Source organism: Coregonus clupeaformis, chromosome 1 (assembly GCF_020615455.1).
Source record: "Coregonus clupeaformis isolate EN_2021a chromosome 1, ASM2061545v1, whole genome shotgun sequence".
In the NCBI taxonomy this organism is placed as follows: domain Eukaryota; kingdom Metazoa; phylum Chordata; class Actinopteri; order Salmoniformes; family Salmonidae; genus Coregonus; species Coregonus clupeaformis.
Window position 1 is genome coordinate 68,264,690 of NC_059192.1, and position 17,654 is coordinate 68,282,343.

The following is a 17,654-nucleotide window of genomic DNA, read 5'->3' on the forward strand; positions in this document are numbered from 1 at the left end:
TGTTTACTCACGTTTTCCGGCACTACGGGGTGCCTGAGGATATAGTGTCTGATCGGGGTCCCCAGTTCACCTCTAGAGTGTGGAGGGCGTTTATGGAATGTTTAGGGGTCTCGATCAGCCTTACCTCGGGTTTTCACCCTTAAGGTAATGGGCAGGTGGAGAGAGTAAACAAATATGTGGGTAGGTTTCTGAGGTCCTATTGCCAGGACCGGCAGGAGGAGTGGTCGGGGTATATTCCCTGGGCAGAGATAGCCCAAAACTCACTCCGCCACTCCTCCACTAATCTTACGCCTTTCCAGTGTGTGTTGGGCTATCAGCCGGTTCTGGCACCCTGGCATCAGAGCCAGATCGAGGCCCCTGCGGTGGATGAATGGTTTCGGCGCTCGGAGGAGACATGGAACGCTGCGCATGTCCATCTGCAGCGGGCCATCAGACGGCAAAAGGCGAGCGCCGATCGCCACCGCAGTGAGGGTCCGGTTTATGCACCGGGAGATCGGGTCTGGCTCTCGACCCGAAACCTGCCCCTTCACCTGCCCTGCCGGAAGCTGGGTCGGCGGTTTGTGGGGCCATTTAAAGTCCTGAGGAGATTGAACGAGGTATGTTATAGGTTAAAACTGCCTATTAATTATCGCATTAACCCCTCGTTCCATGTGTCTCTCCTCAGGCCGGTGGTAGCTGGTCCACTCCAGGAGAATGAGATACGAGAGGCCCCTCCGCCCCCACTAGACATCGAAGGGGCTCCGGCGTACTCAGTCCGTTCCATCATGGATTCGAGGCGTCGGATGGGGGGTCTGCAGTATCTCGTGGAGTGGGAGGGGTAAGGTCCGGAGGAACGGTGCTGGGTCCCTAGATCCCTCCCTGTTGACAGAGTTCCACCGGAGTCATCCGACTCGCCCTGCTCCGCGTCCTCCTGGCCGTCCCCGAGGCCGGGGTCGGCGCACGGCTGTGGCCGCGCGTCAAGGGGGGGGTACTGTCACGGATTCTGCCGAGGCTGCTCCTCCTCCTTGCTCGGGCAGGCTTCGGCGTTCGTCGTCCCCGGAGTACTAGCTACTGCCGATCGATGTTATCGGTGTCTGTCTAGTCTTGTCTGTATTGTTTACACCTGTTCATCATTATGTTTGATTGTTGCCCTATAATTACCCCCGTCTCTCATCGTTATCTTGTGTGTGATTGTTTCCCTTCACGTATGTCGTTTGTGAGCGGGTATTTTCCTCCCTGTGTGGAGTTATTCTGTGTTCATCTTTTCAATATCGGATTAAAGTACGTTTCCGAGAGTTCCGTGTCCTGCGCCTGACTTCTTCAACCGCATCTCACTGACAGCCGTGACAACAGGAAACATATGATCTCTGTAATTGCAAACAAAGGTTTCTGTACCAAATATTAAGTTCTGCTTTTCTGATGTATCAAATACTTATGTCATGCAATAAAATGTAAATTAATTACTTAAAAATCATACAATGTGATTTTCTGGATTTTAGTTTTAGATTCCTTCTCTCACAGTTGAAGTGTACCTATGATACAAATTACAGACCTCTACATGCTTTGTAAGTAGGAAAACCTGCAAAATCGGCAGTGTATCAAATACTTGTTCTCCTCACTGTATTTTTCAACTGTACTGTGATGTTTTACAAAAGTTCTGAACCTTTCTATTATCATTGTTTCTACAAATTCTAAATTGAAAATAAACATTTTTGCTAAAAGTATTATTATATTATTGATCGATTGACTATGACATTTCAGATCACCCAGCAGCACTATCTGCAGGGTTAGCTCTAGGTAAACTGCAATCCTTTAGCCATTCCTGGACCTGTGTCCAAAAACAAGCCACAAATGGACAGTACCAAAACAAATGCTCTAATGATTCTGTCTCTTCGCAGCAAAATCTTCAGAGCTGGGAAGATTGTATCCACCATATAAATAACATTATATTGGTAGCAATAATTTTTATAATAATTTAAATTGAAAAATTATAAGTTTTGAATCCGGCGTCGTTTTACGTATCAGTTCATAAACACTATGCCATGGAATCAGTACGTCAAAATTCTTTTCCCAACTATTTTGCAATCTATATGGGACGGCTGTCAATCCTTTGGTCCTTAAATGAAACTGGTATACTTTTTTATTTATCACAATTAATTATGTTCATTAATGCAGGGCTGACATTCAAGTTCTTTACTTTTTCCCCCTTCCACTTTCCTCTTCCATTTTTGCAGTAATGCTGCAATTATTTGGTTGTAATTTTGGGTAGAGCAGACATTTCCATATGTTTTTGTTAGCTGCATGTGCGACATAACTCCACCAGTCCTACCTATGATATAATTTACGAAGATTATACATTTTTTAGACATTTTGTCAAAAAATATTGTTTTTTTATCAATTCGTAAATTTGAGTTTAACCACAATATTTGTTGCACTATTTGTTCTGCCATTTCTGGAGGATTAAATTGAAATTGCAACCAACATTCTACGGCTTGTTTTAGAAATAGTGATATTTGGGAGATTATTTCCTTTTCAAATAACTGAAAGTGAGAGGTTGTAATCTGAATAAAGGGAAAAAGGGCATTCTTGAACATTGGGTGAGACAATCTTACTAATTTGCTAGAGAACCAGTTCTGATTTAAGTATAACTTCTGTATGACTGATGCTTTTAGTGATAGGTCTAATGCTTTAATATTTAATCATTTCTGTCCTCCGAATTCATATTCATGTCACGAATTCCGCCGAGACTGCTCCTCCTCCTTGTTCGGGCAGGCTTCGGCGTTTGTCGTCCCCGGAGTACTAGCTGCTACCGTTTGATGTTCTCTATGTTTGTTTGGTTTTGTCTGTTTGGTGCACCTGTGTCTTATCACTTATTGATTATATCACCTATAAGTTTCCTTTGGTTTTGTTTGTAGTTGTGTGTTGTTGTCCGCCTGTCCGTTGGGGTTTTGGATTTTGCTCTGGTGTATTTAAGTGTATTGACGCACTGTTTGCGCATCGCTTATATTTCGTGTTTTACGCACTGTTTGCGTATCGCTCGCCTCCGTTGTTTGAGGCCCGTTCTTTTGTATTGTCATATTTTTGACTAGTAAAGTCTATTGGACTAAGCTTCTGTGTCCTGCGCCTGACTCCAACACCACATCCACTTCAAACACTGACAATTCATTATATAAATAGGCCTGTTTAATTTAGTCTGGTTTGCCGTTCCAAAGAGAACTGAATATTTTTTTCACATTATTTAAAAAACTGTTCGCTAGGCGTATGCAAGACCATAAGAAAATACAGTGAGGGAAAAAAGTATTTGATCCCTTCCTGATTTTGTATGTTTGCCCACTGACAAAGAAATGATCAGTCTATAATTTTAATGGTAAGTTTATTTGAACAGTGAGAGACAGAATAACAACAACAAAATCCAGAAAAACGCATGTCAAAAATGTTATAAATTGATTTGCATTTTAATGAGGGAAATAAGTATTTGACCCCCTCTCAATCAGAAAGATTTCTGTCTCCCAGGTGTCTTTTATACAGGTGACAAGCTAAGATTAGGAGCACACTCTTAAAGGGAGTGCTCCTAATCTCAGTTTGTTACCTGTATAAAAGACACCTGTCCACAGAAGCAATCAATCAATCAGATTACAAACTCTCCACCATGGCCAAGACCAAAGAGCTCTCCAAGGATGTCAGGGACAAGGTTGTAGACCTATACACGGCTGGAATGGGCTACAAGACCATCACCAAGCAGCTTGGTGAGAAGGTGACAACAGTTGGTGCGATTATTCGCAAATGGAAGAAACACAAAATAATGAAATGATCATGAGAACGGTGAGGAATCAGCCCAGAACTACAAGGGAGGATCTTGTCAATGATCTCTAGGCAGCTGGGACCATAGTCACCAAGAAAACAATTGGTAACACACTACGCCGTGAAGGACTGCAATCCTGCAGCACCCGCAAGGTCCCCCTGCTCAAGAAAGCACATATACATGCCCTTCTGAAGTTTGCCAATGAACATCTGAATGATTCAGAGGAGAACTGGGTGAAAGTGTTGTGGTCAGATGAGACCAAAATCGAGCTCTTTGGTATCAACTCAACTTGCCGTGTTTGGAGGAGGAGGAATGATGCCTATGACCCCAAGAACAACATCCCCACCGTCAAACATGGAGGTGGAAACGTTATGCTTTGGGGGTGTTTTTCTGCTAAGGGGACAGGACAACTTCACCACATCAAAGGGACGATGGACGGGGCCATGTACTGTCAAATCTTGGGTGAGAACCTCCTTCCCTCAGCCAGGGCATTGAAAATGGGTCGTGGATGGGTATTCCAGCATGACAATGACCCAAAACACACGGCCAAGGCAACAAAGGAGTGGCTCAAGAAGAAGCACATTAAGGTCCTGGAGTGGCCTAGCCAGTCTCCAGACCTTAATCCCATAGATAATCTGTGGCGGGAGCTGAAGGTTCGAGTTGCCAAACGTCAGGCTCAAAACCTTAATGACTTGGAGAAGATCTGCAAAGAGGAGTGGGACAAAATCCCTCCTGAGATGTGTGCAAACCTGGTGGCCAACTACAAGAAACGTCTGACCTCTGTGATTGCCAACAAGGGTTTTGCCACCAAGTACTAAGTCATGTTTTGCAGAGGGGTCAAATACTTAGTTCCCTCATTAAGATGCAAATCAATTAATAACATTTTTGACATGCGTTTTTCTGGATTATTTTGTTGTTATTCCGTCTCTCAATGTTCAAATAAACCTACCATTAAAATTATAGACTGATCATTTCTTTGTCAGTGGGCAAACGTACAAAATCAGTATGGGATCAAATACTTTTTTCCTTCACTGTAGGTAAACTGGGATAATACTAAACTAAAAAATACTAGTTAATCAGGGTGATATTTTTCCACAAATGTACAGGTATTTACCTTTCCATGGTAGCAAGATCTTATCTATTTTTGCTAACTTTCTATTAACATTTATTGGAGTGAGATCATTTATTTCATTTGGGACATGTATTCCGAGTATATCTACATCACCATCAGACCATTTTATTGGTAAACTACATGGTAATGTAAATTCTTTATTTTTTTGTGATCCAATACATAATATAGTACATTTATCATAATTTGGTTGTAATCCAGAGAGATTAGAAAATGTATCTAGATCCTCTATGAGGCTGTGAAGGGATTCAAGTTGTGGATTTAAAAAGAAAACATTAATCAGCGTACAATGACACCTTTGTTTCTAATCCCTTGATATTATTGTTGGATCTGATTTTAATAGCTAACATCTCGATGGCCATAATAAATAGATAGTGGACAACCTTGTTTCACTCCTCTTGACAGTTTAAATCTTTCTGAGAAATAGCCATTATTTACTATTTTACACCTAGGGTTACTATAAAGATTTTAACCCAATTTATAAGAGATTCTCCAAAATTGAAATGCTCCAGGCATGTATATGTAAACCCCAGTCGTACTTTATCAAATGCCTTTTCAAAGTTTGCTATGAATAGCAGGCCTGGTTTCCCAGATTTTTCATAGTGTTCTATTGTTTCCAGTACTTGCCTTATATTATCTCCAATGTATCGTCCATGTAAAAAACCTGTCTGATTAGAATTAATAATGTCCGACAATACCTTTTTAATTCTATAAGCTATACATTTTGCTAGAATTTTTTGCATCACTACACTGAAGTGTAAGGGGCCTCCAATTTTTTAAATGGACTGGATCTTTATATTTTCCACTTGTATCCTGTTTCAGTAATAATGAAATCAGACCTTCTTCTTGAGTGTCTGATAATCTACCATTTACATAGGAGTGGTTAAAACATGCTAATAACGGTCCTCTGAGTATATCAAAAAAGGTTTAGTATACCTTGACTGGTATGCCATCCAACCCTGGAGTTTTCCCGGACTTAAAGTCTTTAATTGCATCCAGAAGTTCCTCCTGTGTAATTTCACCTTCACATGAGTCTTTCTGTATGGCTGTTAATTTTACATTATCAATAGAAAAAAAATATCTACAATTAGCTTCAGTTAGAGGAGATGGAGGCGATTGAAACGAAAACATTTGCTTGAAGTACAGTGGGGAAAAAAAGTATTTAGTCAGCCACCAATTGTGCAAGTTCTCCCACTTAAAAAGATGAGAGAGGCCTGTAATTTTCATCATAGGTACACGTCAACTATGACAGACAAAATGAGAAAAAAAAATCCAGAAAATCACATTGTAGAATTTTTAATGAATTTATTGGCATATGATGGTGGAAAATAAGTATTTGGTCAATAACAAAAGTTTCTCAATACTTTGTTATATACCCTTTGTTGGCAATGACACAGGTCAAACATTTTCTGTAAGTCTTCACAAGGTTTTCACACACTGTTGCTGGTATTTTGGCCCATTCCTCCATGCAGATCTCCTCTAGAGCAGTGATGTTTTGGGGCTGTCGCTGGGCAACACAGACTTTCAACTCCCTCCAAAGATTTTCTATGGGGTTGAGATCTGGAGACTGGCTAGGCCACTCCAGGACCTTGAAATGCTTCTTACGAAGCCACTCCTTCGTTGCCCGGGCGGTGTGTTTGGGATCATTGTCATGCTGAAAGACCCAGCCACGTTTCATCATCAATGCCCTTGCTGATGGAAGGAGGGTTTCACTCAAAATCTCACGATACATGGCCCCATTCATTCTTTCCTTTACACGGATCAGTCGTCCTGGTCCCTTTGCAGAAAAACAGCCCCAAAGCATGATGTTTCCAACCCCATGCTTCACAGTAGGTATGGTGTTCTTTGGATGCAACTCAGCATTCTTTGTCCTCCAAACATGACGAGTTGAGTTTTTACCAAAAAGTTATATTTTGGTTTCATCTGACCATATGACATTCTCCCAATCCTCTTCTGGATCATCCAAATGCACTTCAGACGGGCCTGGACATGTACTGGCTTAAGCAGGGGGGACACGTCTCGCACTGCAGGATTTGAGTCCCTGGCGGCGTAGTGTGTTACTGATGGTTGGCTTTGTTACTTTGGTCCCAGCTCTCAGCAGGTCATTCACTAGGTCCCCCGTGTGGTTCTGGGATTTTTGCTCACCGTTCTTGTGATCATTTTGACCCCACGGGGTGAGATCTTGCGTGGAGCCCCAGATCGAGGGAGATTATCAGTGGTCTTGTATGTCTTCCATTTCCTAATAATTGCTCCCACAGTTGATTTCTTCAAACCAAGCTGCTTACCTATTGCAGATTCAGTCTTCCCAGCCTGGTGCAGGTCTACAATTTTGTTTTTGGTGTCCTTTGACAGCTCTTTGGTCTTGGCCATTGTGAAGTTTGGAGTGTGACTGTTTGAGGTTGTGGACAGGTGTCTTTTATACTGATAACAAGTTCAAACAGGTGCCATTAATACAGGTAACGAGTGGAGGACAGAGGAGCCTCTTAAAGAAGTTGTTACAGGTCTGTGAGAGCCAGAAATCTTGCTTGTTTGTAGGTGACCAAATACTTATTTTCCACCATAATTTGCAAATAAATTCATTAAAAATCCTACAATGGGATTTTCTGGATTTTTTTTTCTCAATTTGTCTGTCATAGTTGACGTGTACCTATGATGAAAATTACAGGCCTCTCTCATCTTTTTGAGTGGGAGAACTTGCACAATTGGTGGCTGACTAAATACTTTTTTTCCCCACTGTACTTTGTTTCCTCCTTCAAAATATAATTTGGTGAATCATGGGTGACTACGTCATTTGTAACCAGTTTCAGTAAATTCTTTCTGGTAGCATTTCTATGTTGAAGATTAAAAAAGAATTTGGTGCATTTTTCCCCATATTCCATCAAGTTCACTTTATTTTTATAATATATATTACACTTTTCCATTTATTTTTGTTTTTCCTCTATGTTAAAGTTTTTATTGCCATCTATCTGTTCTGTTAAACTTTCTATTTCCTTTGTTAGTATGGACCCTTTTGACCTAAATTGCTTTTGTTTCCGAGATGAGTACTGAATTGCATGGCCTCTAAAGGCACATTTACCTATGTTATATCGGAAAGAAATCAGTTATAAATTCCTCTGTCCTAGTTAAAAACAAGTTATCATCCAATAGGCTTTGATTAAATTCCCAATATCCTCGCCCACGTGGAAATTCAGTAAGAGTAATGTATATGCCAATTATATGATGGTCTGACCGCATTCTGTCCCCATCAACACTTTTTAAACTATTGTGTGCCAACGAGAATGACATAAGAAAGAAGTCAAGACGACTAGCTTGATTGAGTCTCCGCCATGTATATCTCACTAGATCAGGATATTTAAGCCTCCATATATCTACTAGTTCTAATGTATCCATGACATTCACGATTTCCTTAAGAGCATGAGGGTGATTGTTTGTAGTGTGATTTCCTTTACGGTCCATTGAGCTATTTAAAACGGTATTATAATCTCTCACCATAATAATAGAGTCTTGAATTGCTTGCAGGGTTGATAATGTATTAAATATAGTGTCAAAGAAGTGTGGATCATCATTATTTGGTCCATAAAGGTTAATGAGCCATATCTGTTTATGGTCCAATAACATATTTAAAATAATCCATCTACCTTGCGTATCTGTTTGGACAATTTGCACATTCGGATCGAAATTACTGTTAATTAATATCATCACCCCTTTTGAGTTTCTTTGCCCATGGGAGAAGTATATTTCGCCCCCCCCCCCCATTCCTTTTTCCACGCAACTTCATCTAGAATTGTTGAATGAGTTTCCTGTAAACAATAGATATTATATTCCTTCTCTTTGAGCCATGTAAATATTGTTCTTCTTTATTATTATCTGCTAAGCCATTACAATTATAACAGGCTATACTTATTTCACCACATACCATAATGAGATACAATTTTCAAATCTATTTATCATTATATATGTTTGTAAATTTACCAATAAAAAATACCAGTGATTGAGTGTCGATATAGCTGCACCATGATATTTGCATTGATACTAAGTAACCCTCCAATTGTTCTCCACTAATCCCCCTGCTAAAGCCCCTCCCCATCCCAAATTGGGCCGTCATCCCAGTGATCAGCATACCACCCCTGTCCCCCCGGATCCCTAGGCCCCGAGAGGCCAGGCCCCATCCATCGAAAACAGCACACAGTGCCACCCACAAAACAGAAGCAGTTGGAAACTTTGTTTAGTCTCACCTGTGGAAAGTGTGATGTAGCCTATCAAGCACATAAAACCTGCAGTTGAATGGTGAACCTGACATGAACAGCAACACAATTTTCCAGTGGTTTAAGAAGAGCACAGTCTCAACAAAACAACTGTGACTGTAAATAATTATGGGTATTCACAACGAAACTTGGTTTATTGATTGAAATTGACATTAAGCAATTTTATTCTATGTGACTCTGATTTGTGAGGGACTGTGACTTGAGTATTCTGAGGTTAAAGCCAGACCTGGGTCAAATACATAAGTGAAATACCAAAAGTGCAAAATTCTAGCTAAATTAAGCGCACCTCAAATATTGGATTATGAAAGTATGTAAAGCCTCAATAATACAAATTTGCAATGTATGAACCAAACAAATACAGAGTGCTACACCATCAAGCAGGTTCCACCTTGTAGGAAACTACCTTTGAACTCTCACCTCTGTCAGCTTTGTCCTGATCCTGCCCAGTCACAATGACTTTGTTCATGTAGATGTACTCCTCATCACCACCACCACCTGATTCATAGCAGTTGAGAGAGAAGAGTAACATCAATCAACATGAGAAATATACTTCATTATGAATGCTGCTGATACCAACCACTTTAGAATTAAGTTGTCAATGCACAGAATCATGCTATGATACTGTACATTATGGCAGCCCAGGGGAGTCAGAGGTGAAACTCACAAAATAAGACAGCGGGAGACCAATTTGTGGTAGTCAAAACAAAGTAGTTATTTAATAAAGGTTGGGGGGAACAGGGAGGGGAGAAATACAAATGAAAGGCCTCTCAGGTAACTGGTGGGTAACTCTGTGTCCAGCGTGGCGGCTCCTCAGACCGCCTGTGTTAATGAAAAAAAAAAAAGAGAGAGAGCGATGAGTCCATGGTTTCAATCCTTGCTCTCAACTTGCACCGGGTAGCGTGCTGCCCGGGAATAGTTCCTCTTCTCCGGTTCTTCTGAGGTCTAGGCGTACCCCCTGCCTGTCTGCCCCACCGCCCGAGTGACTGCACCTCTACTTATACCCATTTGGGGTAACGAGGGACAGGTGGGACCAATTCCAGGTGCTAATTGGTTGCAGCACCTGGACTGGGTAATATTGGTGTTGCATTTATCAGACATGAGTCGGAACGCTCTCCTCTTTTTGAAGGTTTTAAAGATCATAGGCCTGACTTTCTGATCCTTCTACATCTGTTTGGATCAAGGGTTACACATCCTGTAAAGACTACTCTATGGCCCTGTACACACTCAAGTTGTACAATTGAAGTACAACAGATTTGGCACAAATGTTGTGATACAACGGATAGTTTTTCTGCACAAAAATAACTACACATGTGTTGTGGAGACAGCACAATGATTGTGTAAGCATTTTTGTATCAGAAAAATATTATCAATAGTATCACAACCAATGTGTCAAATGCATTGTACATCAGTTGTCAATGCTTTGTACAACATGACCCTTTCTCTGAGGAGAAAGGGTCATATGTGGTCCTCTGTAGCTCAGCTGGTAGAGCACGGCGCTTGTAACGCTAAGGTAGTGGGTTCGATCCCCGGGACCACCCATACACAAAAAAACGAATAATGTATGCACGCATGACTGTAAGTCGCTTTGGATAAAAGCGTCTGCTAAATGGCATATTATTTATTTATTATTTATTTACAAAATATATGATAAGGGTTTTTTGAGACAGGGATAGTTGGTGTTGGCTACTGCAGTGTACACTCTTAAAAGAAAGGGAGCCTTGAAGAACCTTTTCGGTTCAAAAAGTTTCCTTGAGGAATCCCTCTAGAAAAAGTTCCTCAAGGAACCCATTTGTAAAGGTTCAAACAGGAACTTCATTTGTAATATATTATTACTGACATTGACATTATTATTATTGTTATTATTATAGTAAATGCATTATATTAGTATTTTAATATCATAACTATATATATTACTGTATATTGTAACAAAATGGTGACTATTGTAATGGAATACTACTTTGCTCTTTAGTATCACATGTACTTATGTCAGCCTTTAACCTTTAAGTAGTATGTAGCTTGGTCTTGTATGTAGCTTGGGGGCGGCAGGTAGCTTAGTGGTTAAGAGCATTGTGCCAGTAACCGAAAGGTCTCTGGTTCTAATCCCCGAGCCGACTAGGTGAAAAATCTGTCGATGTGCCCTTGAGCAAGGCACTTAACCCTAATTGCTCCTGTAAGTCGCTCTGGATAAGAGCGTCTGCTAAATGACGTAAATGTAGGATAGCTCTTTTCTATCCATTGCTTCCGTCTTTGATTGGTCGGCTTTGCGGAGGGGGAGGAGCGTGGTTGGCAAAACATTTGTTTATAGGAGTAGTGAATGGATCCTTTTCTGTTCAATTTCTAGGAAAGCAAATCAGTAGGCAGATAAATAGGGGTGGGCAATAGGTAAATAAAATAGCTATATGAATGAGTGTAACCTTTACTGACTATACAACTGAACACATGAACATGAATGACAATTACTCTCACGGGTGGCCTAAAATAACGTTTTGAAAGCCATGCCCCCAATAAGCCACACCTTCAATCTTCTGATAGGCTGTTGCTGCTACAATATATACACTTTACTATAAATACACTTCAACTGCTAATAATAAACTAGGAAATTCAATTTAGAAATTCAATTTAGTTACAGTTAGACTAGCTAAATTTCTTTACCTCAGTACTTGACTCCATTGCTGAGCATGACAGGCAAATCCAACGGCGAAATAAATTCAAAATGCTCCGCACGTGCCTTTGCTACATTGAACCATTAAAAGGATCCTCCAAGAACCCTCAACTAACCAAAGGTGCAAATATGAACCCATTGACTAGCTTTGGTTCCTTGAGGATCTCCAGTGTTCCTCGAGTCACCCTTAATTCTAAGAGTGTATGTAGCCTGTTTTGTGAATGTCCTAGAACTGTTATGCTTGATGATTTTGATATCAGGAAGATATTGATTATTAATTAAAATATCTGAAATGTAATTTGTACTCAACCCAGTTAGTGAGTTGGAAAACAATTCTAATTTGCAATGATGATCTGGCCAAAATAACAATAAACACATAAAATATAATAAAAATGAACAAGTTTGGATCATTATACAGAAGATATCATATAAAAAGGGGATTATGAGTAGCCATAGAAATATAATTATTAATGGCTAAGAGGTCCTAAAACCACTTTATTTTCCCAGAATAATCCCATTCTCAAATATATATATTTGACAATGATCTGACTGAGGCTGTACCAAGCGAGAGAACAACAGAGAAAAACCTAGGACTATGATGTTGGTGTAACCCCAGTAATACTCTAGTGACAGGCATTCCTTTTATATAAATATCAGAAGGGAAATATTACAGCAGCAGAATTAAACTATATTTTCCTGGTACAGTGAAAACAGATTTGGAGGATGGAAATGCATGCTATTTATAAGCAGCTACTCAAAGGAAGTGTGTGTCCCAGGAGGATAAACGCAGCCTTGGAAAAATGATAGTTTGTAGCCAGGGGAGGAAGTAAGGAGAAGCCCAAGACCACAACATGGAAACACACCACTCTGTGAGAGAGATACAAACTACTGAGGAGAAAAAACGATGGGTTACGGTATGTAACCCCGGTTCTCTGAAGGACATGAAGGGGGACATCTCACTATGGGACACGCTTTGTGGGTGTGAGCCCCGCGTATGTATATAACACCCACAATTCTCTGGTTTCCTCATTCAACAAACTACCTCTTACACGAGTTGTGCAAGAGAGGCAAGACGTCTCCCTAAACTCCTTCACAGAACCTGGGTTACATACCGTAACTCATAGTTCTCTTACAGTCGACTCGATTCGACGTCTCACTATGGGACTTGCAAAACGCCCCGATTGCCATTAGCCCTTTTCCTGAGAAGCCTGTGTTGTGGTACTTGGTAGTGTACCTGATCCATCCTACTCAGCTCCAGCGCCAAGGACTGTGTGTGCCAGGGCGCAGTGACGTCCAGACAATAGAACCTCACAAAGGTGTGAGGGAAAGCCCAACTAGCCTGCGCACAAATTTCTGAGATGGAGATATCAGTGGCTTGACTAGGCTACTATGAGTCATGGAAATGAATTAAGGAATGAACGCGGCATTAGGATGTATCATAACCTTTCGGGGGCAAACTGAGTGCATGAAGGTTGAACCAAGAGCACATGAAGGTCGCTAACGCACTTGGCACTGGCCAAGGCAAGCAACTGGGCCATCTTATAAGACAGCGCGCTCCATAAATAAAACAATGCACGAAAGGGGTGAGCCCCGATCGTCGTCTCACCTAATCCTACATGGCAGGCTGAGATTGCTGCCAAGTAGACCTTAACAGTGGCAGGGCTATCAGGATGAGGGCTAGATCGTTCGCTTTCACTCTGTCCAGAGTTGGGGGAATCAGGCCCACAGGAGGGAAGGTATACAGAAGCACGTCTGACCACTAGTGGGTCAGCGTGTCTACACTCAGAGGGATGTTGTGATCTCTCATTGCAAGGAACAGGCGATCATTGCAGTCTACTGTCCTTCAGACGCTTGTTGAGGTGCCGTAAATCCTTAGGCTATGCTCAAACCCTACATCCGAACCCAAGCAATCCGTTCCGCCACCTCTTGGACCTCCCACCCCTACGGGAGGGCAGCTCCCGCTCAGCCCAGTCAAAGCTCTGCTCTGTCCTGGCACCCCAATGTTGGAACAAGCTTCTCCCTAAAGTCAGGACAGTGGAGTCCCTGCCCATCTTCCAAAAACGTATGAAACCTACCTCTTTGAAGAGTATCTTAAATAATTCTCACGGCGCTTGTCTTTTCCTATTAGCATTGACATTGCTGATAAATACTTTGTTGAGGGAAAAAATGTACTTGATACGATTGTGAGGACCAAGAAATAGCCGCAGAAGAAGCCCTGGTGAGGATCCTCACTCGGCACATCGCGTGCGGCTCCCTTGGCCAACAGAGACTGTATCTTGTCTCTGAGGGCTCAGGCCACTTCCACCTGTGCAGTGGACTGCACTATTGCCATGTAGTCTGTAGGACCTAGGGGGAGACTGCACATGTGCGCCACTGCTCCATATGAGGATCAAGGGAACTCACCTGTTCCCTTGGAGGACTGCGCATATGGGCAACCTGTCCCGTGGAAGGGACGGGGAACCTGCCATGCCTGGTGGCTGGACATGGTAGCCCTCGAGAGGTTGATTGTTTGGAATGGGAACATTCTGAACTATCAACCTCGGCTCATTGGCCTGGATGTAATGGGAGCTCTTTATTAGAGAGCTGAATTGGGGGAACAGTGGTGTATACCCGCCCCAACAGGGACCTATGGGTTGTCAAGGTCAGAGGGGCTCAGCCAGCTCCCAGAGCCCCTGCGCCTTGGGTCGAGGTGTTCAGCCAGGGAAGGCTCCACGATAGGAGGGCTGAACCATCCCAATGACTCCATGCCATATATATCCAAGTGTGGGTAGTCTGGGAAGGATGGGAAGGCTGGTATATGTTGTGGGACGGATGTGGAATTACCCTGAGGGGTGATTCCAACCATCCTAGTCTTCTTTGTAGGCGAGGGTGGCGTAGGATACCCAACCTCGAGTTTGGTGGCAGCGCATTTTTTTATTTTATTTATTTAACCTTTATTTAACCAGGAAGGGCTCATTGAGATTTAAAATCTCTTTTTCAAGAGCGTCCTGGCCAAGATAGGCAGCACCAAGTCATTACAAAAAATTACAGACAGACAACATGAAAAACTACAAGTAATCTAGTAAAAACCATTCATGAATTCACAAGAGTATAACAATATCAAAAACAGCAAATTAAAAACATTGACAGGTCAGGGAATCAGCCTCAAAATCCTTCATCAGAGATTTAAAAACACCAATCGGGACAAGTTCTTCCAGTTTAAAATTATTTTGTAAGGTGTTCCAAGACGATGGCGCAGAGTACATAAAAGACCTTTTACCAAATTCAGTTCGGACATTTGGAACAGTTAGCAGGATAAAGTCCAGTGAACGAAGAGAGTACCCACCACATTTCTGAACAATAAAAATGCCCAAATAAAAAGGTAGTAAACCCAAAATGGCTTTGTAAATAAAAGTATACCAGTGACTGAGCCTACGAGTGACTAGAGAAGGCCAGCCAACCCTGGTATACAAAAGTACAGTGGTGCGTAAGGGTTTTGCAGTTTAAAATAAATCTCAAAGTACCATGATAAAGAGTGTCAATTGATCTCAAACACTGAGCGGAAGCATTCATATATAAAATATCCCCATAGTCTAGTAAAGGCATAAATGTAGCTGATACTAGCCTCCTTCTGGCTTCAAAAGAAAAACAGGCCTTATTCCTAAAATAAAATCCCAATTTCAGCTTCAATTTTTTTGTAAGTTGTTGAATATGCAATTTAAAAGAGAGGCCGTCATCAATTAGAATTCCAAGATATTTATATGAGGTTACAACCTCAATCTCCTTGCCCTGACAGGTAGTAACAGGTGAAAGGTTCAGAGGTCTATTTCTTGCATTAGAAAACACCATTAGTTTAGTTTTGTCAGTATTGAGGATAAGCTTCAATTGACACAAGGTATGTTGAACAGTATAAAAAGCAGTTTGCAAGTTCTGGAAAGCTTTTGTAAGAGATGAGGCACAACAGTAAATAACAGTATCATCAGCATAAAAATGAAGTTGTGCATTTTGGACATTTTTGTCTAAATCATTAATATAAATAGTGAATAAGAGAGGACCAAGTACAGAGCCCTGGGGCACACCATTCAGGACAGACAATTTAACAGACATAAGCCCATCAAATTGAGTGCACTGAGTTCTATCAGACAGATAGTTAGCAAACCATGCAACTGCATGCTCCGAAAGACCTACACTCAACAATCTCTGCCTTAGTATAGCATGATCAACTGTATCAAAAGCCTTAGAGAGATCAATAAAAAGTGAGACACAGTGCTGTTTTTTGTCAAGGGCTTCAGTGATATCATTTAAAACCTTCATGGCTGCTGTAATTGTGCTATGCTTCTTCCTGAAGCCCGATTGATACATTGATAAAATAGAGTTAGTAAATAAAAACTCTTTTAGCTGTTCACTTACAAGGGTTTCAAGTATTTTCACCAGGGGTGACAGCTTTGAGATTGGCCTATAATTATTTAAAAGAGTTGGATCTCCCCCTTTTTAAAAGTGGTAGGACAAATGCTGATTTCCAGATCTTTGGAATTTCATTACATTCCAGGGTTAGATTGAACAGATATGTAAGTGGTTCAGCTATGAAATCAGCTGCCAGATTTAAAAGCAGGGATCCAAAAGATCAGGACCTGCAGGCTTTCTTTGATCTAAGGATTTCAGGGCTTTATGTACCACCTGCACTGAGAATGGCAGAAAACTAAAAGTTTGACCAGCTCTCACTGGTTCATCCACACAGGGTTGTACAGAGACAAAGGACACTGGTTCATCCACACAGGGTTGTACAGAGACAGAGGACACTGAATCAAACAGCCTACCAGATGATACAAAGTGCTCATTGAAACAATTCAGCATTTCAGTTTTGTCATATATAGCAACAGAGTCCTTCAAAACACATGACGGCATCTGAGTGCCTCGAAGAAGGGGAGATCAGTCATTGACCGTATTCGAGCGCATCACAACTGTGATGTATCATGGGTAAATTGTGACTGACTGATCTACAAACAATATTGAGTAGTTATTTAGGATGCAATGTGATTTGTAGGTCTCGACTCGCCTTTAAAGTCGGCTGAAATGTCGAACGTGCCCATTGGATCCTGCCCTAGCTCCTCAGTTTGGCTAGGCAGCACAAGCTGAGCAGACAAACTCTTCCTCAGGGGTGTAGCTTAGTGGTTAAGAGCGTTGTGCCAGTAACCGAAAGGTCGCTGGTTCTAATCCCCAAGCCGACTAGGTGAAAAATCTGTCGATGTGCCCTTGAGCAAGGCACTTAACCCTAATTGCTCCTATAAGTCGCTCTGGATAAGAGCGTCTGCTAAATGACTAAAATGTAAAATGTAATCCACCTCCCGCTCAGAGTGGGTTGTTGCCTGATGCGGCAAGAGACATGCCGTCATCCTCACTTTCGGATTTGTCTGAAAGGTTCGTCCCCTGGGAAGATGGGCGACCTCCTAATTTTGCCGGGAGCTCAAGTAAAGGGGCAGATGGAAAGCTTGGACAGCTTCTCCCTCCTCTGGGACTTCGTTATAAGTGACAGCGCCGGAAGAAGATGGCTGCCGTTTTACAGCCCTCTAACCAATTGTACTATTATGTGTGTTTTTCCGCGTTATTTGTAATTTATTTTGTACATAATGTTTCTGCCATCGTCTCTTATAACCAAAGAGAGCTTCTGGATATCAGGACAGCGATTACTCACCTCGCATTGGACTAATATTTTTTCTTCAACGAGGCGTTCGCGAAGGATATCATACAGACACCCGACAAGGCCCAGATCCCCGTCATTCGCGTGAGGAAGAGACTGAGATATCGCGGACGCAGATCCGGGTGCCTCGTAAGGATCCG

General features: G+C 41.7%; 1 protein-coding gene across 4 annotated transcripts in view; it reads right to left on the reverse strand.

The window, feature by feature from the left end:
- afap1l2 (actin filament associated protein 1-like 2) overlaps positions 1-17,654 on the reverse strand; it is a 207,566-nt gene that overhangs the window by 133,080 nt on the left and 56,832 nt on the right. For 3 of the 4 annotated variants that reach the window (XM_045222493.1, XM_045222487.1, XM_045222492.1), the window contains exon 3: positions 9,593-9,670. The exons of the other annotated variant lie outside the window; for it this stretch is intronic. In XM_045222493.1, coding sequence (XP_045078428.1) covers positions 9,593-9,670 — 78 coding nt within the window. The remainder of the gene's footprint in view (positions 1-9,592; positions 9,671-17,654) is intronic. 4 annotated transcript variants of the gene reach the window in all.